Source organism: Salminus brasiliensis, chromosome 9 (genome assembly GCF_030463535.1).
Source record: "Salminus brasiliensis chromosome 9, fSalBra1.hap2, whole genome shotgun sequence".
In the NCBI taxonomy this organism is placed as follows: domain Eukaryota; kingdom Metazoa; phylum Chordata; class Actinopteri; order Characiformes; family Bryconidae; genus Salminus; species Salminus brasiliensis.
Window position 1 is genome coordinate 19,783,232 of NC_132886.1, and position 26,289 is coordinate 19,809,520.

Sequence of the window (26,289 nt, forward strand, 5' to 3'; positions counted from 1 at the left end):
GCTTCTTAAGGTGATGTAAATTTTTTTTTTTACTTCTTGGGCAAAATGGATTTTACAGGAAGAGTTTACTTATCATTTTCTCTTGTGTTTATAATCAGCATGTCAGCAAAGAAATTTGGGAGAGCTGTATATATTTTGCTTAAATGCACTAATAAGCTACATCACAACTAGGTTTACAACTGCCGGCCCCTCTCACACAGGAATTTCATATATTGCAATATATGCACAGTATCATAAAGGATCGGGCATATATATATATATATATATATATATATATATATATATATATATATAAAATCATGTCTGATTGGTAGGTACATTCATATACAGTATGAACTGACCTGTGCACACTTAGACACCATAATTTATCTTTATCTAGCCCTTTAGCAGTTTAGTCAGTCTCTAACTAAAGATTAGACTGTGGATTATGGACTACTTACAAACCAGGAAGAACACTGAAGTGTTAAAAAAATCCTTATACTTCAGTTCCTAACACACTAATGCTACACCAACACATCACACACTACCATGACCTGCCATGTTAGTGTCAAAACTGTGCTGATAATTGCTCATCATCAACATAATATCTAGTCAGTGAAGGGAAGGGTCCTATGGTGGTCCCTTTACATTTATAGATTAAAGTGGAGGGGGTTGAAGTTTAGTAACAGATGAACTAAAGTAATTATTGTAATTATAAACTGACAAAGCAAATCAGTGTGGTAACTGTTTGAGAAAATGGCCAATGGGTGCAGGTAGGTATAAGGAAGTAATACATCTACCCCACTCTTCATAGGGAATCACTTTTCTGTAGTTTTCCAAGACATTTTCTTTGACTTCAATACAGACCCTTGCTCAGTGACAATGAACTGTGATAACAGGAATGCTACAATCACAGCTTTTACTGAACTGCATAGTGCGTTTAGTTAGTTATTTATTTGGACAAATATTAAAGGAATAATTAGGTGACAAATCGAATTAATATAATTATTAGTATTCACAAATGTGCTCCTTTAGTTCATAACGGGAGATCTAATGTAACATTGCAAACAAACTCTAGTCTTCTAGATTGTCATCAACTTCATCTTGCAAATACAAACCAGACTCTTCAAAAATCTTTTGAAAGTAAAATATTTGTTTTTGTAAAACAGCATTGATAGTCATAATTGAATTATTATGAATGAATTGGAAGCTAAAATTGCTGCCTGATCGTTCAGCTATTTGTCTGTGCAAAACAACTGAAGCTAGGGATGCATTTTGAATGGGATGGGATTCCTTTTAACATAGATTTCATTGCTGACAATCTAAGTTATGTGTCTGTTAGCAGCAGTAGCTATTGCAAACTAAAGAAGCCGTAGTGGGCTACCAATATACTTTAACTCACACTCATCACTGTCTGCTTCAATTTCAGGGACTGTCTCAAAACAGGATACAACATGTACCTTTTTTATTAGTAGCAGTACTAATAGTAGTAGTATCTCTGCAAGTGTATCACACATTGCGTCTAGACACACGTTTAGTGATGTTCCTGTAAGCACTAGCAGATGTACTTACAGAAATACTAATAATTTTTAGATGAGCCCTAACTTTGAAGTGGATGCAGGCAGAAACAAAGCAACTCCATTTGTATTGGACTATTTTATTTGCAGGTGTAGACTCTTCAAATGCATCACAAACACAACATCACTTCTATTGGTAGGGGGAGAATCCAAGGGTTCTTTGGGACGATGCCATAGCTTAACCACTTTAGGTTCCTTAGAGAACCTTTCAATTGAGTGCTTTCAGCTGGGTTTTTCAGAGCTCCTTCTGAGAGACAAAAGTAGTTCTTCTACGGCTTCTATCGCTTCAAATAATGCTTGTTCTTTTTTTTTTGCACCTTTATTTTTAAGGGTGTACAGCATTCCAGAGCATGGTTATTGCAGAGCATAATTATCATACCCTTTTATTCAACATCAGAACTTTATGCTAAAGAGATTTAACAGATACAGTAAGCTTTGCTCAGCTTTTTGCAGGTGCAGTTTGAGGGTGAGAACTGAGAACTTCATGGAAACTCCCACATGTTAAAGAGCTCACCATCACTTCCTTCCTCTGAAGCACTGGCTAATTATGATTGAGCTGACAATGAGGAAATAAGCGAAGACCGAAAAACCGAAAAACAGGCAGAGTAGAAAAGTCGCTGACTTCTAGTTTTACATGATTAACATAAGAGCATAGTTATTTTCCTTTTTTTGTCTTCTTCCTCTTTATACTTGCCTTAGCAGGTGCAAACAGGTTGAAAAAACAGTGAATAGGAAGCAGCCTAACAGTTCCTGCGTCAAAGAGGAGCCATGAGTGAGAAATCTCTCTGTGTGTTCTTCATCTTGGCCTTTCTGCAAACAGGTACGTGCTACTGAATATTTTACAATAACATATATTGTAAAGCTAGCCAACACTGGTTATTTCCAATGCAGGCTGTAAATCATAATGCAAATCAGAACAATGTGTAAAACAATGTGTTCATTAGGGTGAGCGGTCAGACACCAGCAGTGGGAGAATTCATAGTTTTTTCATATAAATTCATTAGATTTTTAGTAAAATAGTAAAGTAAAATATCGCTGCTGTCCAATGTAAACCATCTCCATTTTTGCCCATTTTTTCAGTTTTCTTCATGGTTTGAACCCTGTTGCTGCTCTGTACACTGTGTGAATTATACTGTATAAATGGACCAATAGAAATGCTTCCATTCAGAGTTGAGAACATTTTTACCTTCTCCTGTAATCCTCACTGTTTTAGAGATATATGTTTTTCATTGGACAGCAATGATATATATATAAAAAAATATAAAGAATGTGATAATGTGATTGACAACTGTGGAGTATTTGTGAATGCAGGTATTCATCATCAATGGAAAGCTTTGACATGCATAGCGCTATTTTGAAACTTCTAACGAACTGTAAGGAGGTTAATAACCTTTCCTCAAAACTCATTAAGACTTGCCTTTACTTGAAATGAAACTGACAAATGACACACATGCATTAGGTTAAGCATGTGGAAAATAGGGCTATTTTTATTACAATGGCAATTAACAAAACCTAGCATTGCTCATGATGGCACGGCAAGATAATGGAATGAGCGTGTTAAAAAAGATATTACAGTGTATTACAGTAGCACAGAAACCCAGTCCTCAACTACGTCATGTAAACAGTGATTAAACCCTGATGAGGTTAAAGTTAAAGAGGTGGCAGATAAAATTCTAGCCTCTGTGTAAATTTCATATTGCAGAGAGAGTTCAGCGTCTATGAGTCAACAGTTATGTTAATACATTCTGAACACAACGCACACTGTTTTCTCATTAGATTTTGTATCATCAGACCACTTACTTGCAGTCAGTACACACTTTAGAAGCTGAGAAATCTTCACTGATTGGCACTATGACAAATCAGCTCAAAATGACCAGCGACTGATTCATCTCTCTGTATTCAGAGCACAAATTGTTTGTCCATTATAATCGCAATGTGATGGAATTTAGTTCAGTGGTTTATTTTTTATTATGTTGTAGGACTGGATTGCGAGTTTATGAACTGCAATAAAACTGTAACGCCATTCATCTTGTAAGCGATAAACAAGAAAAGACTGGTAAAAGCATATAATGGCCACTGTGTTGGCTAACACGGTTTACAAATATATGCTAGGGGAATGTGGAATATGCAATTCTCTCGTTTATTTTATAAGATTTAGCTGTAACGCTGCATTATAACCAACCCTGTTGTGTGGAGACTGCCTCTCAGTCTGGCTAGCTTTCTCTGTGGATTGTTAACATGCTTTAAAATGGCGCTGTATTACACAGAAACCAAGGCAAAGACCAAACATAGTCACACTTATTGCACAATATTGAAAAAATGAGAAGATGACCAGAAGCATATTCTACCTTAACCTATTAATTACATAAAATATCCTGTTATATATATTGTTCCATTTTAGCCCACTTGCACCTGCTTTCCCTCTGATGATTGCGGAAAACAGCCCCAGGTTGAGGTTCAGTACCATTTAAGGACTTTTCCTGAACAAGCCACTTACCATAAAGAACTGAGTGTTTTCAGTAAGGAGCGTAATTTATAAGGATCTTTTTTATAAAATAAAGTTTACAGACAGACACACACACACACACACACATATATATATATATATATATATATATATATATATATATATGTGTGTATTTGTGTATAAACAAAAATAATGCAAGCAGTAAAACAGTAAAAAAAATGATTAGTTAAAAGCCAGATGAAACAGACAGGTCTTTATTTTCAAGAGCCCTCAGGTCATCAGGAAAATAGTTTTGAAAATTGAGGCCGTAATGGGAAAAGGCTTTCTTGCCACTATTGAAATTAGGTGGCCAGTGCTGATCTGAGGGCTCCTGAGGGAACATACTGTATAATTAGATCACTCAGTAATTGTGGAGCGAGAACATGAAGGCATTTCAAAATTAGTAAATTGCTTAAAAGCTTAAAATCAAATCTAAATGACACTGGTAACCAATGCAAAGCTAATAAACTGACACACATGGGAGCTTCTCAAAAGCATCATAGCCTTATTATCACCTGTACTGTTTAACTAAGCATTTAGTAGCCATTGCCAATATCAATAGCCGTTTTCTCATGAAACTGACAGTGAAGTGAATAAAGAGGATAGAAGAATGGAAGAACCACTTCCATGTTAGATACATGTTGTGTAAGCGTGAAGAACCTTTGAAAAGGTTTAAAGAACTGCCACTTGATGCCACAGTTCCTTATCACGTTAAAGGTTCTTCACACTCACTCGTCTTTTACAAAAATAGGGCCTATTTACCAACCATAGAGAATTAGAGAGAAATTTCCTTCTAAAACCCACCCACACAGTTTTCACAAAGATTGTGACATTCACCAATATTTCCTTCTTCTTGGGTTATGTTCAGTTCAAGATGACAGTGTGATCCACAGTTATAAGAGTAGCTGTGATTAATTATGTGGTTTAAAAACACATCATGAATCTGATGTAGACTTTTTTAGGACATGAATGATGTACAATGCTCTAAATAGAACAGTTTCTATGGCATTGCTTAACACCAGAACCAAATTCAAATCTATTTCATCTAATATTTAACCTATCTAATCAAACAGTGTAAGCCAACACAATTTCTGTCTTTCATTTGGCTACCATGTGGATGTAACACAATCATGAATTATGTAAATGTGGCGTACCTCGGTGTTCAGCTGTCTGCTGAGTGTAAACCAACTCTTAAAAACTGTGGTATCTTAACCATGACTTTTTGTTGGTTGTAATTCCAGCTTGTCTTCTCTTCTGTCTCTTGTTCAACAGGCAGTTCCAACAGTAGTGTACATATCAGTCAAAGGTATGAGGGAAAGCAGCTAAATGTGACCTGCATCTTGTCTGGCAAGGAGAATCTAACTCAAGTCAACTGGGAGATGGTGCAAGACTCTAATCGCACCAACCTGGGCGTCTTTCATCCCAGTTACGGACACCATGTTCGACCAGAGCATATTGGCAAAGTAAAGATTGAGGGGAAACAACATCCTCATGCCTGCTCTTCTGTGTCTCTGGAGATAATGCTGTTCAACAACAGTGGACAAATCTGCTGTACATTCATGACGTTTCCTTCAGGCAATCTGAAGGAGTGTGCCAAAATCAGCAACAATGAGGAAGTCACCAACACCAAAACAGTGAAAAGTATGTTGACTCTTTACTGGACTTGAACTGGGAAAACATTCTAATCTTTTATTCCAAGTCACTTTGGCCCATTTTTACTTATCCATTTCTTAGAAACTGGTCTAAAGACTTTGATATGACAGGGTTGATATCCAACATTTTTGCTTATTGTTCTTTAAACTGTAATATAGTTTGTGTACATGAGAGCACCTACAATTGTGTGTGTTTGTGTATCTATCTTAAGGTGAAGCGCAGGGGGCAGGCCATGAACTGGGCTTACTTGGACAGCTTGGAGTGCTGATAATTGCCTCCATTCTTTCCCTCATATTCTTCACCATCCCTGTTTACCTTTGTTACAGATGTTGCCATAGAAGGTAGTGCCACAGTTTACTAATTTTGACAGATCATTCTCTAATGTTTGACACAAACATTACCTAGAAATTAAATACAATTTAATTATTTAATTAATACATTCTGCAGTATAAATGACAAGATTGACAAAAAAAACTCAACTCTATTAAAAAATAAAACATATATATATATATATATAGTTGGAATACAAACAAAACATTATGTAAAAGACTTTACCCTCTTACAGCTCATTAACATGAAATGTTTTTTTTTAAGGAACCTTACACTGAAAATTGAAAATATACTAGGAAATGTATGTATTTATTTAAAACATGATAAAAAAAATGCTTGCAAGTAAACTTTGCACACTTTAAAAATCTAACAGAATGTTTACAAATTAGTAAAAAAAAAGTTTATTTTAATGTAACATACTTAAATATTACATTATGTAGTTACACTGTAGTCTCAAAAGTTATTTTACCCAAATAAATAAAGTCTGTTGTACGTAAAACTAGATATATGCCACATACCACAAACTGTTTTTGATCAAACTGGTTTTTGAATTGAATCAACTTGGCTTGGATTGATTGGCCCATGTAATCTTAAAAATAGTACACACAAATAATAATAATAATAATAAAATAATGCACTGATGTTGAATTTAATAGTTTCTACCATGTTGATGTTTCTCAACAAGTCCAATATTTGAGTTAGATGTGCTGGTTCAATAATATACAGGGAGTTTGTGTGTGGAATAAAACCAATTTGAGTCAAATTCACCATCAATGTTTAGTCATTCCCCTAGGCTTAATTCCCCTATGTCTTCTTATTTGTAATCTATAAATCTGGACCTTGAATCGGTTTGGACTTTGTTATCCATGGTAGGTGTGGCATTACAGAGCCAATCAACTACATATATACACTTAAACTAAACTAAAGTTGAAAAATTGAAGTATAAGAATAGTAGTTCCATTTTAGTAAGTGCATGTTCTTGGTACTTTTGTTTCTATGTGCAATAACTGTAAATATATCCTTGGATGCATAAACAAATGTAAATGTAAATCTTTAAACTGAATTAAATATTTTTTCCCAGGAAACAAGTCTTTAATGTACAGCAGGCAAACCTCACAGTCCCACTGGCATCTACAGAGGTAAGTAGATAAAATTAATCTTATTTAACTGTAGTTTTAAATGAATCAGGTTTCATTTGGATTTAAATGTTAATCTTTTATTTTTTGGTAACAAAACTAACCCTAAGTATATATTTTTAATCAATCTTACCTTATAAAACATGTACAGAGGATGTACAGACTAGTGCGTTTTTTAGCTCAAACTGTAGTTGGGTTTGAAGCTGACCTTAAGAGCTCACAGTTGTGGTATGTGAGTTTCCTGTGTTTTTTGTTTTCAGTTGTATTTGTACTGTGTGTGCTGTGGTTGAGATGTGTTGGCCACTGCGCCACTCAGCATGTTCTCACATTCACAGATAACAATCTAAACATTTTCCATTACAAGTTTAGAAGTTAAGACATGCACGCATATTTCTAACTGAAATAACAAAATGAGGGCGTTCTTGATGGTACAGACCACTAAACACGACTCTCTATTAGCAATCCAGCAATAAAGGCAGACAAGTTTTTTTTTTAATTACCCTTTCTAAACCCTTACCCCTAATACCCATACCTACTGATATTGCTTTGTAGTCTAACTACCCATACTACATCAAACCCAGCGTTATTGGTGTAAATCTAACCAACCAAACACACACACAAAAACAATACTCTAATGAAGAATGTAAGGACCTTTGACAGTCATTACCATAATTGGAAAGCTCTTTCTGTTCAAAAGGGGGCTAAAATAGCTTGGTTACGGTATTGAAATTCAGTGCTAGTCTTATGGCACCCACTTTTAATACCTGATCAGAGAGCCTTAGCATCTGTAAGACAACCAGAATGCCTCATTGTTTAAAATATAACAATTCAAAAATCTTTGTGGAATTGGTATTGAAGTCACTGTATCAATATCGGAATTTAAACATTCACAATATAGAGGTCCGTGCTTAGAAAGCCTGCCCTGAACTGTGTGGAAATATGTAAAAGAGTCAGCAGAGGTACTGTGAATTTGCAACATAACACAGCCAGCTAGTGGAAAGTCTTCATTAGTTAGCTTTCAGTTCCTTTTGCATCTCATTAACATTTCGATGACTAGTAAGAAATTGGTTTCATACTGAAACACGCTGTTTGCATTAGTAAACTCATCAGACCAAAAAAGGGACTTGTAAGGGAAGCCACAGAAAAACCAACAATCACGTTGAAGGAGCTACAGAGTTTAATGGCTAAGACAGGCAATGAATGGTTCATTAGTCAATGGCAGCAAAAGCCATTTAACTGGCCTGTGTGGGAAGGTGTCTGACAGTAAATCATTACTGAAGAAATTAAACACATCAAACATGTCTAGAAAGCTGTCTTCCAATTTCAAAACACTATTTTGAAGTTCCTCAATGAACACCGTCCCAAAAGTGAGGCCTGGGCATGGCAGCATCATGTTGTAGGGGTGTATCTGGTTACAGCTAAAGATGGCTGGATGATGCTAAACACAGGCACATACAACAAGGCAGGGGCGTCGATAAACCCAAATTACTGGTGTTCGTGGCCCAGTTAAATGCTGCTGTGCCCCAATAAAGTCACTGCGGTAAACGGTCCATTTTATCCTGGATTGCTAAACAGCACTACAGGACACGTCACACTTTTCCACTACACTACATCTCCCATAATGCCTCAGCGTCTTTCCGACGCTTGAGCAGCAAACGCTTTCAGTCAGTATGTCGGGTTTTTGCACGGCGTACTTAATCGAAAATAAGTCATACAACAGACAAGGTAAAGGTAGCTCATAGCTGTATGTTTTAGTCACGTATAATTGTAATATCCTACCGAAAATACATATTAAACCACTGAGGCAAAGCCATTAATTAAACTAGCAAATACGTCAGTTACGTTAGCATAGGCTTTATTTATGCTAGCTGGTAAAAGCATTGATGACACAGGCTTGCAAAATGAGCTTCGTGATATAGCCTTAATAACAGTTTTATTCAGTTAATTCAGTTTTAAAGCCTGTGTTATCTAGCTAAAATACGTTGATGATGCAAAACTAAATTGCAGTAATAATAATAATAATACTAATAATAATAATATCATTTTGTTTATAATATTATGATGAACTAGTATTATTATTAGGCAAGCAGTTTTGTTTGTGCCCCAGTTCAACAAGTAGTGTAGAAACGCCCCTGCTGCAAGTCAGATTTTTCCAGCCTGCTAAAAAGTAAAGCTTGGGAGAAATTTCACCCTTCAGCAGGACAGTAATCCCAAGCACAAACATCACAGAAGAGGTTGATCAACAAAAGCGTGAATGTTCAGCAATGGCAAAGTAAAAGTCCAGCTCTCAGTGCAAATTTGTGATACTGTGAACATTGTGGTCCATGAGCATCATCCAGCCAACCATCATCCAGCCAGACTTAAAGCTGCACTGGTTCTACAAAGTACCAATGTGAAGATTGTTTATCTTGTTTTTCAAAGATCTGCTGAAAAAATATAAAATTTGAGTGCATTGCTTTGCTGTAAAAATACAGTCCTTTATTATTTATCCAGACAAATCTCATGACTGTTATAGGGGGTAAAAAAAAAATTGCAGGAAACTATAGATGGCCTAACAAGGAACTCATTCCACTTATCTTTCCTCAGACAAATACAGAAGAGATTCATGAAGCACAACACACCGTCACTGGATTTGACCCTGCAAAACTATATGCAAAGATAAAAGAGGATCTTTATTACGGTCGGCTTTGGAAGTCCTACCAAGGCAGAGCCAGAATCCCGACACAAGGGTCCCCGTCTGCCCCGAGACAGATTTACTACCGTCTGGGTGAAAGACGCCTACCACAGGGAGAGAAAGAAAGCACACCCACAGGCACAGATACAATGACATCACCACCAGTAGACAGCAACAAATGAATGCATCCTTATTTATTACTGACTACAAGCTATCCTTTGCACACAGTACCAGAAAAGCAAAAGCCTATATCATTTTGCAAGAAAAAAACAAATACAGCAAAAAAAGGTACAGAAATAGCCTTTCCTAGCACACTGTAACGTCCATGTTCAAATGTGAAAACTCTATATACCATATATACCATGTCTGCATGTATACTAGCAAGTCATTTAAAGAGCTTGCTTGAATCTAATATCAGTGCACTTGTACAATAGTTGGAATTTAATTCTGCATGTTTTAGAAAGGTGTAGAAAATCAATAAAAGATTTAAACACTTATGTAAATTATGTGTCTCTGCTGAACCTACTCTGTATGTTCTTTTTATGCTTCAAATAATATAATACAATCATCTACAAGTCTGTTTTAGGTGAATAATTCAGAGCTGTGTTTTTTCTCATTAGGCTGGGTCCAAAAAAACATAGCACACTAACATGTGTACGTGTGATGCATTATTCTGAAAAACCCTTTGGTTTAAACCTGGTCACTTAATGTGTTCTGAGTATCAGGATTATATCTGGCTTAGGCCAAGTCACATAAAAATTTAAACCATATAGAAGTCTGATTACACAAACCACTTCAGAAGGTATTCTGAAACACATTTGAGCCACGTTATAGCAGTGAAAACATATCCGTCTCTCCAAGACTCATTCGACAACCAAAACCTCTCCCAGTACAACCGAAACACCAGTAATAATTGCCACGCCATAAGTGAATTTGCATATTCCACCCCACACAGCACTCAGATATCAGTCTGACTAACTGAAGATGCATTTGACCAACGAACGTAAATTCATGTAGCTAAATCAGGACACAAATTTAGGTACTAGTCACAGTGAAGTGACCAGATGTAACTATGGGACTATGTTGTGTGCTAGAGGGCCCTGTGACCTTCTCTTTCTCATAATCTCCTCCTGAACTGACCTCCTTTCATCATGGGATACAGTGTATCATTACAATAGCTCTGGCTGCATACTGGAATATTTGGGGAATGAACTTGGCCTCAGTATGCGGTATATTTGGTGTACTGGTTTAATTAATGTCACAATTTTTCTTTTGACCTGAACCAGGGCAACATCTGTCAGTTTATTTTTTGTTTGTGGCCCACTTTCCTCATCGAAAGATGGCACAGAAAGGGTTTACAGCTGTGATCGGCTCACATCTCAGCCACATTTAAACTAAAAACCTTTTTAGTTTTCTCCGTCCTTTGAACCCGGTATCTGCTCTGTACACTGTGTAAATCATCCTTGATGAATAGACCAATAGAAAGGCTTCAAAAAAATTTGGAATAGCATCTTTTGACATTGTCTTCCATTGGAAGTTGTAAAGTAAAGTAAAGTAGAGTAGTAAAGTAGCTGTAAAGTAGCTTTTTTGGAGATGTTGGTCATTGGACAGCAATGCTATATTTGTTCCAGCAACCACATCTGACCTCCTTATGTATCATCACTTCACGAGGTATGTGGGGCACAAGTAAATGCAGGATGTGCCCCAGATTCAGGTCATATCAAAATCGCTGCTTTAGTAGTGGGCACAGTCAGTATCTGAGCTGCATCTCCAACAGAGCCTATAGCCACCCTCAAAACCACATAGACCATCATAGTGTGTCAGAACGATATTGTAGTCTAGTCTTATCTAGTATGGTAGTATGTGAATCTTGGTACTGTTTTTTAACACATTTTTAGGCAGGCAGCATAACGGATGTGGTGAGCAGGTGGCTGTCGTTGGCTCAGAGGCAGCTTACAGCATGAAGCGGTTGGTTCTGTCCTCCTGCACACGCTTGGTGGCGCCACAGCATCACTGTTCAGTAAACACAAACATCTGCCCGAGACAAAGTCGCAAATGTTAAACGTGAGTCAGGAGTTCCCGATCTACCCGATCTAATGACTGCAATGACAGTGAAAGGAGTCCAAACGACGGGAAACCAGCACTGTCTGTCAGTGGCTCACCTGGTGGGCATCTGGCTTTTTCATCTGAACCTGAAGAAGGCGCGTCTATACGCAGCTAACATCACCGGCTCTGCAAACAGATAGGCCCAGCGGTTTATTACTTACTAAACTGTAGTAAATGATACGACTTTTACGGTATATAAGCACTTTAGGCTAAAGGTAATCTTTCAGAAGCTCTTTGCTCCTCCACACCGACTGAACCCTGTCCAAGGTGAAATCTCAGCCAAGTCACGAGGTAAGACAGTTCAGCAGGCTTGAACCAGTTTTACTTTCTAAAGAAAAATGTGAGATTTTGAAAAATATGCTTAAAATGTTCTTTTTCGACACTTTCGACACAAAAATGTTTTGCCTTGTTTGTCCTGGGACTAAACCACGAACACCAATACGTCTTCGAAACGCTAGTAGCCCGAGTGTAGCTCAGGCTAAATGCTTTGGGCATTTTGCCCATATAGTGGAAAGCAGTAGAATAACCATAAACTAATTCATAAGTAGTGTTACTTAAATATTTAATATATATTCTCTCCAAAAAGCACCTTCCAGTAATATAAACTTAAGTAAAATTCACATTTACAGTAGTATTTTCAGTACTCAGTATTGCTTGTTTGTCTATACATTCATTGCATGACACTATGTTGAAAAGTGTGGACAGCTTCTGAAAAACATGAATAAACATGAATAGATCTGCATTCAGAAGTTTTTTCAGGACACCAAGTAATTCCCTATCATTTCCCAGTAGTTCCTCATCCTCAAGGAAGCAATGGAAGCACAATATGTAGGAGAGAGTGATGGGCTGACATTCTGGCTGGCCAGACCACAGGACTATGATGAGGTGATGGCCATATCACATGGCATCTATGCAGGCAATGACTACCTACCTCATCGATACAAAATCTGGATGACTGAGAAGAATCGAGTCACCATAATTGCCAGAAGAGATGGAAAGTTGGTAAGACAGACCGGAATATGTTAAGTTTCCTGGTTGCTTGTAAAATCATTGCTTAATCATATTGAAACAATCATTACAAAACATTACATTCAGAAAAATGATCATATGCTAATGATGTAATATCTTTTTACTTTTATGTAAATTGCTGTGTTTTTATATCCACACCTGCAGCAGTTAACTTTTCTTTGCCTGTAGATGGCACTGGAGTCTGGACTGGTGGTGGATGGAGGCAAGACAATAGTGATGGAAGGGTTAAGGGTGTGTCCGACTGAAAGGGGTCGTGGTGTGGCTGGAGTGATCCAAAGAGTGACTGACAGATATGTTAAGCAGCTTTACCCAAGTGTAAACACCAAACGACTAACAAGACGTGATGCTCCAAAACCTGGACACATGTCCAAGTTCACTATTCTGGCTCGAAGGGTGAGTTAGAACTTCACCTTAACTAACTTCAAATCGACAAGTAGCTTTCTGAACCATAGGTGCTATAGTTGACTCTAAGCTAACATTTATAACATAACCAAAGATTCGGTGCAACTCTTTTGGCTTGTTCTTTTCCCTTCATTCCTGTAGCCTTTTTTTTTGCGCACCTGGTCATATTTTCACATACTTTATTCTTCTTCCTGTGTTCATGTTTTAGGCTGCATTGACTTTGACTGGAGAGGCTGAGAGGTTTAAAAGCTTTGTCTTAGGCCTGAAAACAAAACTGGATAGTATAGAGAAGACAGAAGGATCCACAACTATCAACCACCAGCTAGTTGTTCTGAAGGATGATCAGAAGCTTGAAGCCCTACTTCTGAATCCTGACCTTTCCACCAGACTTCAGCTTCCAGGAGGTGCCATCATCCAGGACTGGCAGCCCCTAAAGCCGATGGAAAGCAACTTGGAAATCTTAAGAAGAAGGAAGCTTACTTGGTTAGCTAACATTTCCAATGACAAACCGACATTCATGAGCTTCTACACACATCCATACCCTATTCCTTTCAATGGAGGTTCCTTGAGGTTAAACATTGACCTGTATGGAGAAGACCTTTGTTTGGCAAGGCAGGCACTGATAACCCATTTGGAGCAGGTAATGGGGGAGATTCATGGCACTGTTCTGGTTCATATCTACATGCCTCAAGCTCTGTGGGCGGGCATGAGAAAGTTCTGTGAAGGAGATGAGGGAGTGAAGCAACTCGGGGATTACTGGGAGCAGATGTTTCTGGAGAGAGAGATGTCATGATTGGTAGAAGGGGGCAGAAAGAGAATCAGACATGTCTTTGAGACTCTCATGAGAGGAGTTCAGCATTATTGATAAATCAAATGTGATATGATTCAGATCAAAGGGCATTAAGTAGCAATAAACACAGTTCATTCAGCCAGTTCTAGACATTACATAGAAGATATTTTATGCCAGCATCTAAACACACTGTTATGACATATGCTTATTAAATGTAACCCATCATCTGTATTTACAAGATTAGAGTTGTGATCGAGATGATTCAACCTGCAAAATAGGGTTATTAGCACAATTTACAAACCTTCAGCTGTTTGCAATAAACCAATCAAACTAGACCAATTTAAAAAGCTCAACACAATTAATAGAACGAGTGCTTTCACCAAATTCAACACAAAATGAGACTTTTAATGACCGCTGAATAGGGAATGCCAAAATTATACTGATACCTGATTTTAAATGGTGAACCGTTGTGTTTTTTATGTTTATAAAATCATATTAATGCTTAATTAATTATTAGACCAATACCTGATGACATAGGTGCAAATAAGCAACACTAACACTAAGTAACACTAATTAAGCCATGAGAAAGGAGTTAGTTAGTAATAAACAAATATAACCTAAATACTGGTGAACATAATGATCTATACAATAATGATGAAGCCTGTTATCTTGTCTGCCTAGCAATCTCTGAATCAAATATTATCAGTTTCTCTTATGTTAAATTTCCTTTCTTAAACTGACCAGTCAGCATAAACAATCTTTAAAAATACATTTTAAACAAGACTGTATACATCCAAATAATAATAAACCATAATAAACCAAAAACAGTGACTGTCTGTGAATAATCCTTGTTGCTTTTTGAGGTGGCAAGAAATTGAAGAAACAAGTGATGGAGTCAAAAGGAGGTTAACATTGTGGAAAATCCGCCTCTTTTCCTGCTACAGCGCTGCATAATTGCCTTTCAATGCAGAGAAGTGCGCAAAGAATCCTTGGAGGAAACGTATGATGCATGTAAAGGAAATCGATGTTCTGGTAGTGCCAATAATTTATTCAGTAGAAATCTATTCATTCTGCTTTTCACTTCATTTCTTTCATTCCCTTTTTTCTCTTCTTTTATTATGTTTATTTTTAGTTTACAGCTTAGTTTATGCCTTTTATGCTTTTTTTCTTTCTTCCTTAACCTTCTCTTCCTTTGTCCTTACCTGAACCATACCTGTCTCTGCTGTGCTTGTTTTTCTTTTCCTTTTTCCTCTTTCATCTGTTCATCACCATATAATCCTTTAGCTTCGATTTGGTCTCTAGAATGCTGTACCTTAAACCAGACCTTATTACCAGATGCACACACACACACACACACACACACACACACATACACACACATTATCATAATAACCACAAACCCCATTAAACTCAGTACTGGAATCAGTAGAAAGCTCCTGCATTTTTTTTCGGTTTCCATTTTTCCTAACCCTAACGCACATGATGATGTGTTGATGATATTATTATTCCATTTACATTAACATATACATCATTACTGTCTCCTGGACAAGGGTGGCTTTTGAATGTGCGTCGGAATCCTAACCAACACTGCAGAAGTACACTGTGATACCATGCCTCATCATCTGCTATTACACAACACCTGATCTCAGTGAAATAACGTCCCGGTACAGAATACTAATTGGTAAGTGAGAATCTAATATTAGCAGTGAAAGAACTAATAGTGGCTAATTTGCGAACAAATGAGCAAGGTTAAAGCCATTTGTCGTTTATTAATCTCATGGCAGCTTGATTGATTGGTTTATTCATTAATCAAAATCATTTCAATGCACAAGCCCTGTACAGCATTAGCAGAGAAAAGGCTGCTTTTTCTTTTGCCTGATATTCAGCACAGTGCAGATGTTTCTGCCTATTCATCCTTACATACTTACAAAGATAATAAACCCCTGTGTAACCACTGATCTCTAAAAGCATTGCATGGCATGTGTAGCCTCTTATATAAGGGTGCTATAAAGGTTATTTTAAGTGACGCCATAGAAGAGCCATTTTTCGTTAATAAAAAACATTTTGTAAAACAGATGAGTGTAAAGAACCTTTAAATGTTCTTTACATATACATCTCGGTTCTTTACGGCATCACACAAATAACCCTTTGTAGCACTTTTTTTGTAGCATATTTTTAGTAGGCTGCATTTTGTAAGCTACAGTTGTACAGATCTGATTGAATTAAAAAAGTTAAAAATTCAAGGAAGACGTAAAAAGTTAGTAAAAGTTCTTTTGTAGTTTAGCAGGTCAGTCATTGTTGCCAGTGCTTGCAATTTCTATACATAGGGGAAGTTTATTTACAACAAGTAAAACGATGAAGAATGTTCAACATCCCTCAATATTTGCATAGTAAAGATTGAATATACTGGCAGTGGCGGCTTAGCGCTTAGAGCACTGGGCTATTGATGACAGGGTTGTGGCTCGATACCTTGGTTTGCTAAGCTGCCACTGCCCTTGAACAAGGCCCTTAACACTCTCTGCTCCCCAGGTGCTGCAGCAAAGGCAGCCCACCACTGCGGGCACGTGGGCTCACTATATCACAGTGGTTTGCTCACTAGTGTGTGTGTGTGTGTGTGTGTGTGTATGTGTTCACTGCACGGATGGGTTAAAGGTGGAGGCCACATTTCATCTGTGTCCAACACTAGTGGTAAATATGGTCTTAATATTTGCAAATATGTGACACTGTACTATAACATGTTGCAGTCCTTGAAAATACTGGTACCAAAAAAAATTTCCAATTTTAACATTAAAATTTCACTCCCCCTTTGCTCTCTTTTTGCTGATAATGTAATATAGAAAAATACTGAATTAAATGTGTGTAAATTTATAAATGAACTGCTTCAGAAAATAGAAAAAAAGGATAATGCAGAGCTTTTGAACAAAATCATAAATGCGTGGTTCTGCAATGTTTTAAATGCAGGTACGTTGAAGCATGCTGCCTGCTGCTTAGGCCCTTCTGTCAGATGCCAACAGGCACAAACTGTTCCACTTTCAACCTTCTCTTTATTAATGAAATGAAGCACAGTGGCACGGTGGAGTACAGTAATGATTGATGAGATCAGCAGATGGAGAAAAAACACAAAGCTACCTCCCCTTACCAAATATCGTGCACATTAGAAAATCAATCTTCTTTGAATTAAATTTGCAGGCCTTGATAGAAGAAGGATTGAGAATGACATTTTTTCACATTTTTGTGAATGAAATGTTAATGCCTGGGGTTGGCAAAGAAAAATAGAATTCTAGCAGTGGAAAATAATTGCTCTAATGTTTTTTGTAATGATCTCTCATATACAGTTGAATGCAAAAGTTTGGGTAGCCTTTTTTTGTTTGTTTTTTTGAGAAGTAGTAAACATAGCCCATGTAGCTAATCAAACATAAAACACAATATCTGTGAATCCTGAAGAACAATTGCTTTTTTTTTTTGCATAAAAATAAAGCATAAATGATCAGTGCCCTGTGCAAATGCTTGGACACCCAAGTGTAGCAAAGGCTAAGTTTTTTTGACAGGTTTCTTCAAGGTCCTTATGCCTTGAGTAGCAATAAGGCCTGAGGCATGTCACCAATTTCAGCTAAATATATTTCCAACTTTTCAAACTTCTCAGAATTTTAAAACCCTGTGAGAACACTCAGCATCACAGGCTCTTCTAAGCAACTGTCTAAACACCTGATAATCAATGTAATCAGGGCTCACAAGGCTATGAGAATTTTGCCAAACGTTTTCAGCCTGCTGTTTCAGTGTGGACTGTTAAGAAATAAGGGGAACTGAGGAGGTTAAGATAAGATCAAGACCAAGTTCCATTGGTTGCACAAACACATCTTCATGAATCATGAGAAGGAAACTTTGTCTTGTTACAAAACTCAATGTTTAAAGTATGCTACAGAACATTGGAGTAAGTGCTGTGGATTAATAAAAAAAAAAAAAGGAAATTCATGAAATTGCATTTCCTCAAAAGAACACCCTGCCAACCGTGCAGCTTTTCAGTGGATCTAGCATGTTTTGGGGTTGTGTTGCTGAATGAAAGAATAGATAAAATACCAGCAAAGCAAAATGCAGATGTCAGACCACAACAATTCACAGTTAAGCTTTTTAATTAGTTAGGATTAACACTGCATGAATGACGACCCATGAATATTTAGAGAGGCCATCTATATATATAAAAAAGTATTTAGTCAGCCACTGAAGTTCTCCTGATAAAAAAAAACCCAGAAAATCACATTGTAGGATTTTTAAAGATTGTTTTTTTTTTTAAATTATGGTGAAAATTAAGTATTTGGTCAATAACAAAGGTTCAACTCAGTACTTTGTAACATAACCTTTGTTGGCAATGACAGAGGTCAAACGTTTCCTGTAAGTCAGGTTTGCACACACTGTAGCTGGTATTTTGGCCCATTCCTCCATGCAGATCTCCTCTAGAGGAGTGATGTTTTGGGGCTGTAACTGGGCAACACAGATTTTCAACTCCCTCCACAAATTATCTATGGGGTTGAGGTCTGGAGACTGCCTAGGCCACTCTAGGACCTTGAAATGCTTTTTACAGAGCCACCCCTTCATTATTGCCGAGCGGTGTGTTTGAGATCATTGTCATGCTGGAAGACCCAGCCACTTTCCATCTTCAGTGCTCTCACTGATGGAAGGAGGTTTGGCTTAAAATCTCATGATACATGGCCCTGTTCATTCGTCCCTTACCACAAATCAGTCGTCCTGTCCCCTTTGCAGAAAAACAGCCTCAATGCATGATGTTTCCACCCCCATGCTTCACAGTAGGTATGGTGTTCTGGCACTGCAGGATTTGAGTCCCTATTGGCGTAATGTGTTACTAATGGTAGCCTTTGTTACTTTGGTCCCTGCAGCTCTCTGCAGGTCATTCATCAGGTCCCTCCGTGTAGTTCTGGGATTTTTGTTCACCGTTCTCATGATCATTTTGACCCCACAGGATGAGATTTTGCATGGAGCTCCAGATCGAGGGAGATCATCAATGGTCTTGTATGTCCTCCATTTTCTTACAGTTGTTCCCACAGTTGATTTATTCACACCAGCCTGCTTGCCTATTGTAGATTCTCTCTTCCCAGCCTGAAGGTCTACAATTTTCTTCCTGGTGTCTTTCGGCAGCTCTTTGGTATTGGCCATGATTAAGTTTGGAGTCTGCCTGTTTGAGGCTGTGGACAGGTGTCTTTTATACAGATAACGAGGTCAAACAGGTGCCATTAATACAGGTAACGAGTAGAGGACAGAAGAGCTTCTTAAAGAAGAAGTTAAAGGTTTGTGAGAGCCACAAAATCTTGCTTGTTTGTGGCTGACCAAATCCTTATTTTCCACAATAATTTACAAATAAATTCTTTAAAAATCCTTTTTTTCCCTCAATTTGTCTCTCATAGTTGAAGTGTACCTACCTATGATGAAAAAACAGACCTCTCTCATCTTTCTAAGTAGAAGAACTTGCACATTCAGTGGCTGACTAAATACTTTTTGCCCCACTGAATATAGACTTTCCAAATGAATTCATTCTTCACTGCTCTGCACAGATCTCCCATATTGGCTGAATGATGGCATCACAATAACATCATCTACACTTACTCCTCAACTCACTGCTTCTCTTCTTGAGCAGTGTGACAGCTTGCATTGTCTTGTAGGCGTATGTATCAAGGGACAGATTCCTTTAAACACATCCATAACAACTGCTAATCATCCGTGTTTAATGTGTACAGATGACTGATTCTGTGATTGAGTGCTAGTGTAGAAGCGTGAGAAGGAAATAAAATGTTTTCGTCGCAGTCCGAAGGAAAACATGTATCTTCAAAATTGTAACTTTACAGGAAAAGGGAAAAATGTTCTGAACTTTGAATGGAAATGAATGTAAATAAATAATGTATAATACTTACCAATACATAATATTCTCAATTTTCAAAGTAAATGTCTTTATAGAAGCACTGTACAAAAGTTGATGCTTCTGCTTCTTTAAGATGATCCTCTGCAAGAAATCTGCAGTGAACTCTTTGTCCCTGAGTGCTGCTTTTTCTTGTGAATGGGTTGCGTGTAGCCATTCAGAATGTAGCAATGCAGGCAAAAAAGGCCCATTAACACCACGTGGAACACAAATATGTGTGCACCAGACCAAACATAATGTACGTGCACTGAAATGGCAAGCGCTGGCATCATAAAACTTTACATCCCCTGCATCACAATGACGGTCCAAGGGCCATTAATATAATTCGTCTTTGCTGCACCGCTGTCTTCCTGGATGATTGAAGGCTATGGTAAAAAAAAAAGCAAGCAAAAGTTTTTGAATCTAAAATATATACATATAAGCTTTGATATGAGTAAATATACATATATTAACGAAATCTAAACAGTATACACTGTCCAAATGTTTGTGGACATCCCTACTAGTAAATGCATTGAACTGCTTTGCACTCATATGTTGTGCCCATTGCTGATATAGATGTGCAAATGCACACACACACACACACAGCTTGTCTAATCTCTGTAGAGAAGTATTGCCAATAGAATAGGACTCTCTGGAGCAGATCAATCAGACATGGGCTTGAGGGGTATAAAGCCCTCCAGAATTGAGCTCTGGAGTGATGGTGTACCATCCAATATTTTTAGAATGAGCTGAGAGTTGCAGATACTCTTCTTGCTGCAATGAAATGCAATCAAATCCTCACAACAAGCAGCACTCAAATAGAAATCATTCCCCAGACAAATAGACAGCTACTTTTTAAACACCCTTGTGTTATATATATATATTTAAGACCCTTCAAGCTGAGTGTGATAAAAGCGACTGCAGCGTTCCCATCCGTCATTCGCCACCATTCTTACCTTCCTCTGTGTGCTTTTTTGTGAATGAAATGTGGAATAGTCTGGATGCAAAGAAAGACAGATGCACTTTTAATCCAGCAGTTGGCAGCACTCAGCAGCCGGCTGTCTCCAGGGCAGTGTTACAACACAATGTTGCATTTTACACTGTTCAGACAGAATGAAATCACACTATTCATTCCTGTTCATTTAGTCTAGGAGTGCAAGAAAGTGCAAATACTCAATTAACACTATTTCTGTCCAAATACATCTCTCTTCTTCTTTTTTTCTCGACTGAGCTCAGCCCTGCTTTGTGACTCATACACATAATAGCTGATGTGCGGAGTGTGCAGCAGTTGGGGAGGGAGGGGGGCAGTGATAAGTATAAAGAGCGCAGGAAATGCTTGTCAGTAAAGACTTTTCAGAATAAAAAGTAATGTGCAGTGAAAGGTTACTGTCGCTCTGTTGAGATCAGTGTAAGCAATCGTGTCGACTCTGAAATGGCACAGAGGACCATTTAACCAAACAAGAAGAATGGTAGAAATGCTGGCAGAGGAATGTGTTCTGTGTGTTGTTAAATCTCTCTTTATCTTTCTCTCTTCTTCCTATTATCCACCTGTCTCATTCTGTTTTCTCCTCTTTCTCTTTTTTATTCTCTCCATCTGTCTTTCCAATCATTTCTCTGTTTCTCTGTATCTTAATGCATTCTTTCTGTTTCTCACTCTTCTCTTTGTTTTTCTTTGTCCTCATACCCATTCTTTTTGTATCCCTTTACCACTTTTTCCAGTTGCCTTAGTCCCATCTCTCTCTCATACCGTCATTTAAAAAGTCAGGACCCCATTGTTTACTTTATTTAAACATATGGGAGAAGGATACATATTGGGAGAAGGAGGTAATATAACACATGGATACACACACACACACACACACACACACACACATATATATATATATATATATATATATTTCATTTGTTTGCTGGTACTTGAACAGTTTTCACCTAGCCAAATGACACATCCCAGAGATTGAGGACAGAAAGGGAGAGGGAGAGAGAGGGAGGAGGAGGAGGAGGAGAAAGAGAAGGAGGGGTGCCTGCCTTAACTGCTAGTGCAGATAATCATTATACTTATGATGATGGTGATGATGATAATAACCTGCTCTCTGTGTCAATTTCAGTCTTTGCTGCACTTCCATTAAAAAAGTACAGCGTATTTTACCGTTCAATGGGCTTGCCATAGGGCACTAGCTTCCCACACAGGTCTTCAAAACCCTACTTTCTGGAGAGATGAGTGTGTTTCATGCTGTTCCCAAAATATCTTACATAAAGGCTACCCAAGTTCCCCTTGGATGCATGAGAGGGAGGCCACCTCTTGACTTTTTTTGATAAAGGCTTATGTTCAGTGTAGTCACAACTTGACAAACATTTATTGTCGTTGATGTATGGATAAAAAAAGGTTAGAATATCTCAGTTAATCTCTGTTACACTTGTCATTGCATTTGAGAGAAAGACATTCATAAAGGTTCTTTAGGGAACCAAAGGTTGTTATTCTACAACAATGGTCCAAAGAAGGTCAATTTTGTTTGTAGAACTATCCTGCATAGATGTTACACTGCTAACTTTTTCCTGCAGTACAGTGCTGTGTTTTTGTACACTGTGGTTAAGTGTACAGTGCTATCTGGTGTTACATTATAGTTTGGAGTGCAGTCCTATTTGGTGTTACACTGTTGTTTAGAGTACAGTGCTATTTGGTGTTACACTGTTGTTTAGGGTGCAGTGATGTTTGGGGTTACATTGTTGTTTAGAGTACAGTGCTATTTGGTGTTACACTGTTGTTTAGAGTACAGTGCTATTCGGTGTTACACTGTTGTTTGGAGTTCAGTGCTATTTGGTGTTACACTCTTACATTTACATTACATTTATGGCATTTAGCTGATGCTCTTATCCAGAGCGACTTACAAGGTAACTCATTACAGAGGTGGGTCAGTGTAGTGTTAGGAGTCTTGCCCAAGGACTCTTATTGGTGTAGTGCAGCATAGTCACCCAGACCGGGAATCGAACCCCAGCCTCCCACATGGTGTGGTAGCTCAGTGGCAGGTAGTGGTGTTATATGTTGCGCCATACCAACCACGCTACTCTTGTTTAGGGTACAGTAATGTTTGGTGTTACACTGTTGTTTAGGGTGCGGTGCTATTTGGTGTTACATTGTTGTTTAGAGTGCAGTCCTATTTAGTGTTAGACTGTTGTTTAGGGCGCAGTCCTATTTAGTGTTAAACTGTTGTTTAGGGCGCACTGCTATTTAGTGTTACACCGTTGTTTAGTGTACAGTGCTATTTAGTGTTACACTGTTGTTTAGGGTGCAGTGATGTTTGGTGTTACACTGTTGTTTAGGGTGCACTGCTATTTGGTGTTACAGTGCTGTTTGGTGTTACACTGCTTTATGGAGAGCAGTGCTGGTTGGTGTTACACTGGTGTTAGCATTTAGTGGTATTTAGTGTTACACTGCTGTTCAGCATGCTGTGCTGTTACACTGCAGTGAGCATATAGTGGAATTTGGTGTTACACTGCAGTACAGCAAGCAGTGCTATTTAGTATTATGCTCCTGTTTATGCAGAGAAGAAACTGCAGCTGTTTCTGCATCTTGAGCCCATTTTGTGCTCTTGTAACCCAGATGACACTGGACAGAACCTTACTCATACTCTTCAAGCAGTATGAGTCGTGTCCTAATTACACACTGTAGCACAAAACACAACACACCAGTCCCACATAATTTCCCAAACAAAGCAGCCATTAATCTAGCTGCACTTCCTCTCCGGTTTAGCACTAGGCTAATTAGCCGGCTGCTTGGAGACAGAGGAAGGGCTTTAATTGATAAACGTGGGTACGTGAGTGTACAGAAGCAACTGCAGTGACATGGCAGGGCTTAATCACAGGAAATAAGCCCAGGAATGGGGGACCACGAGTGCCATTAGGCCCAGAGCATGCTGGGTAAAGAGGCAGCCATTAGAGAAACATTAAATTAAACTAATTCTCACTCAGTGAGGAACAGACTGGTATGCTAAAGAGAGAGAGAAAGAGAAAGAGAGAGAGAGCATAGATGAGTGTATAAAGGAAGTGTAGGGTTCATGGGTTTTGGCACTAGCATGCCATTCTTCTTGAATTGTACAGTCACTGTATGTAAGATCTAAGCACAGTACTGTATTTCTAATCACAGTACTGGCTTAATTTTTTTAATCTTAATTTTTTTTAATAATTCATACATTGGCCAGCATCACTGTAGCTAATGCTGACTGACTAAACCACATGGAACACTTTTTTAAAATACATTTTAGTCGAAGTATTTCAAAGTATTTGCAGTGTTTCCTTCTTAGCAAAAGCACTGGTTCTATACAAAACCATGCCAAATCACTCAAACAACATTTTAATGCATAACCAAGTTCTTTGTCTGGTTAAATGCATTCTTTATGTAATAGAAAACCTTTTGTATAACCTCTTGCACACTACCCCTAAATTATTTAATATATAGTCTGTATTGTGTTGTATTGTCTGTCTGCACTTGTACTGTGTTGCACTTGTGTTCTGTATGCACTGTGTCTATGTTGCACCATGGTCCTGGAGGAACGTTGTTTCATTTCACTGTGTACTCTGTATGTAGTTGAAATGACAATAAAAACCACTTGACTTGACTTGACTTGACTTGACTTTATTAAATACAGCGCCTAAAAAGGTTGCACAATGGCTATAAGTCAGAGAACCCTATTTTCTATATATGCAACCCTTTTTGCTAACGGGGTTGGATATGTAATCCTATGTTTCTTATTCAAGTAAATAGCCTGTACAGAAGAGAAAAAAACTGTAATATGAGCAAAACTCTTCTTAAAGATCGATACTGCCAATTATTACAGCTTGGATGAGTGAAATTCATATGCATTATTCAAGCAACCATGAATTTAAGTTGACATTACATTCATGGCACAAAGAATTTTAAAAATGCTTATTTTGTTGTTTAGTATATAAAAAGGGAGGACAAAAAATAGTTAAACTGATCGTGCATTAGCAGTCAGCATGTCCTGTGTTGAGGCCAAAATCAAAGAGCTTCACAACAGGCCATTATTGTTTAATACAGTTCAGGCTGCAGTAAATGAGCAGCATCATGCTGTCGCATTTTAAGGGGCTAGCAGTGTCTCATAATCGAAAGCCTTCAGGAAGCTGCCAGCAGTCGGTCATTTTCAATAGCAATTCTTATGTAACTACTTCCTTGCCCCAAAGTATGTTGAATTTTTCACTTCTTTTTTTTGCCTGCTAGGTGATCATTTGACAGGCAGTTATTGAGTTACCATCAGGAGGTAAAATCCTTCAATCAAAGTTTTCAAAGAGTGCTGGTGTTAGGAGCACTGTGACAAATCATAAAGTAACAGCAGTAGCTCTTAGATTACAAAATAAGATGCACAGAGTTATTTGAGAAGCAGTTTCTGACTAAGTCGAGATTTCTGAAGTTTCTGAATTACTGTGTTACATGAATCAGCGCCTCATTCATGCGAGATGAGAACTCAGAAACCTCTGTATTTCAGAACATTATTTCAAATAAAATTGAGCCTCATTTACCATCTTTAAGTGTTTTAAACCACATAACTGATCACAGCTCTGTTTTTATATGATGGATCCTGTTTTCCTCTTAATATAAACAAATAAATTGAATTGTCAGAATTTTCATAAAAACTGCATATGTGGGTTTTAAGAAGAGATTTCTTCTTTAGAACAGTTGTAATTTATTACATTAGTAATGGCGGTGTAAAGCCTGGACAGCCAAACACCATACAATGAAAGGTACACTCCTTAAACGGTAGTTAACACCGTATGCGTTTCCTGAAAGGTTGCTGGTACAAATGGCAGGCAGTAATTTCTCTTAATTACTAGTTGAGTGATTTAATGCTGCAGCTGCTCACTGGTTTGTCTCTCACCTGAAACCAGAATAGACCTGTTTATCTTAATGAGGGTGGAAGGAGGAATGTAGAGGAGAAGCTTTGAAGAGGACAAAGAAATGTGTAGGAAGGGGAGTGAGATGAGCGAGAGAGAAATAAAGAAAGAAAGAAAGAAAGAAAGAGAGAGAGAAATGGCATGTGCACTAACTCAAACCTAGTCATATGCTTTGCTCATAGTTTTTGGGTCCTGCCCACTGAAACAGATGCACTGGAAGCTGGTAATTTTGGAATATGTACGAGACTGGAAAGGCTATGAAGAAAACTATGAAGACAGCAGGCATAAATACAAA

At 37.9% G+C, this 26,289-nt stretch overlaps 2 protein-coding genes across 3 annotated transcripts; both read left to right on the forward strand.

Moving 5' to 3' along the window:
- The first annotated feature begins 2,125 nt into the window (after positions 1 to 2,125).
- LOC140561607 (uncharacterized) lies at positions 2,126 to 10,352 on the forward strand. Its single transcript, XM_072686833.1, has 5 exons — positions 2,126 to 2,376; positions 5,335 to 5,703; positions 5,927 to 6,056; positions 7,127 to 7,184; positions 9,768 to 10,352. Exons 1-5 carry the CDS (start codon positions 2,325 to 2,327, stop codon positions 10,035 to 10,037), a joined length of 879 nt encoding a protein of 292 aa, XP_072542934.1. The 5' UTR covers positions 2,126 to 2,324; the 3' UTR covers positions 10,038 to 10,352.
- A 1,408-nt stretch (positions 10,353 to 11,760) lies between these two features.
- Positions 11,761 to 17,000, forward strand: nat16l (N-acetyltransferase 16, like). Of its 2 annotated transcripts, none has more exons than XM_072686834.1 (4): positions 11,761 to 12,252; positions 12,751 to 12,963; positions 13,159 to 13,383; positions 13,601 to 17,000. In XM_072686834.1, the coding sequence occupies exons 2-4, from the start codon at positions 12,775 to 12,777 to the stop codon at positions 14,183 to 14,185; spliced, it is 999 nt and encodes a 332-aa protein (XP_072542935.1). In that variant the 5' UTR covers positions 11,761 to 12,252; positions 12,751 to 12,774; the 3' UTR covers positions 14,186 to 17,000. The 2 variants fall into 2 exon arrangements, with proteins under 2 accessions (XP_072542935.1, XP_072542936.1); XM_072686835.1 differs by having other exon boundaries at positions 12,754 to 12,963.
- Positions 17,001 to 26,289: the final 9,289 nt, after the last annotated feature.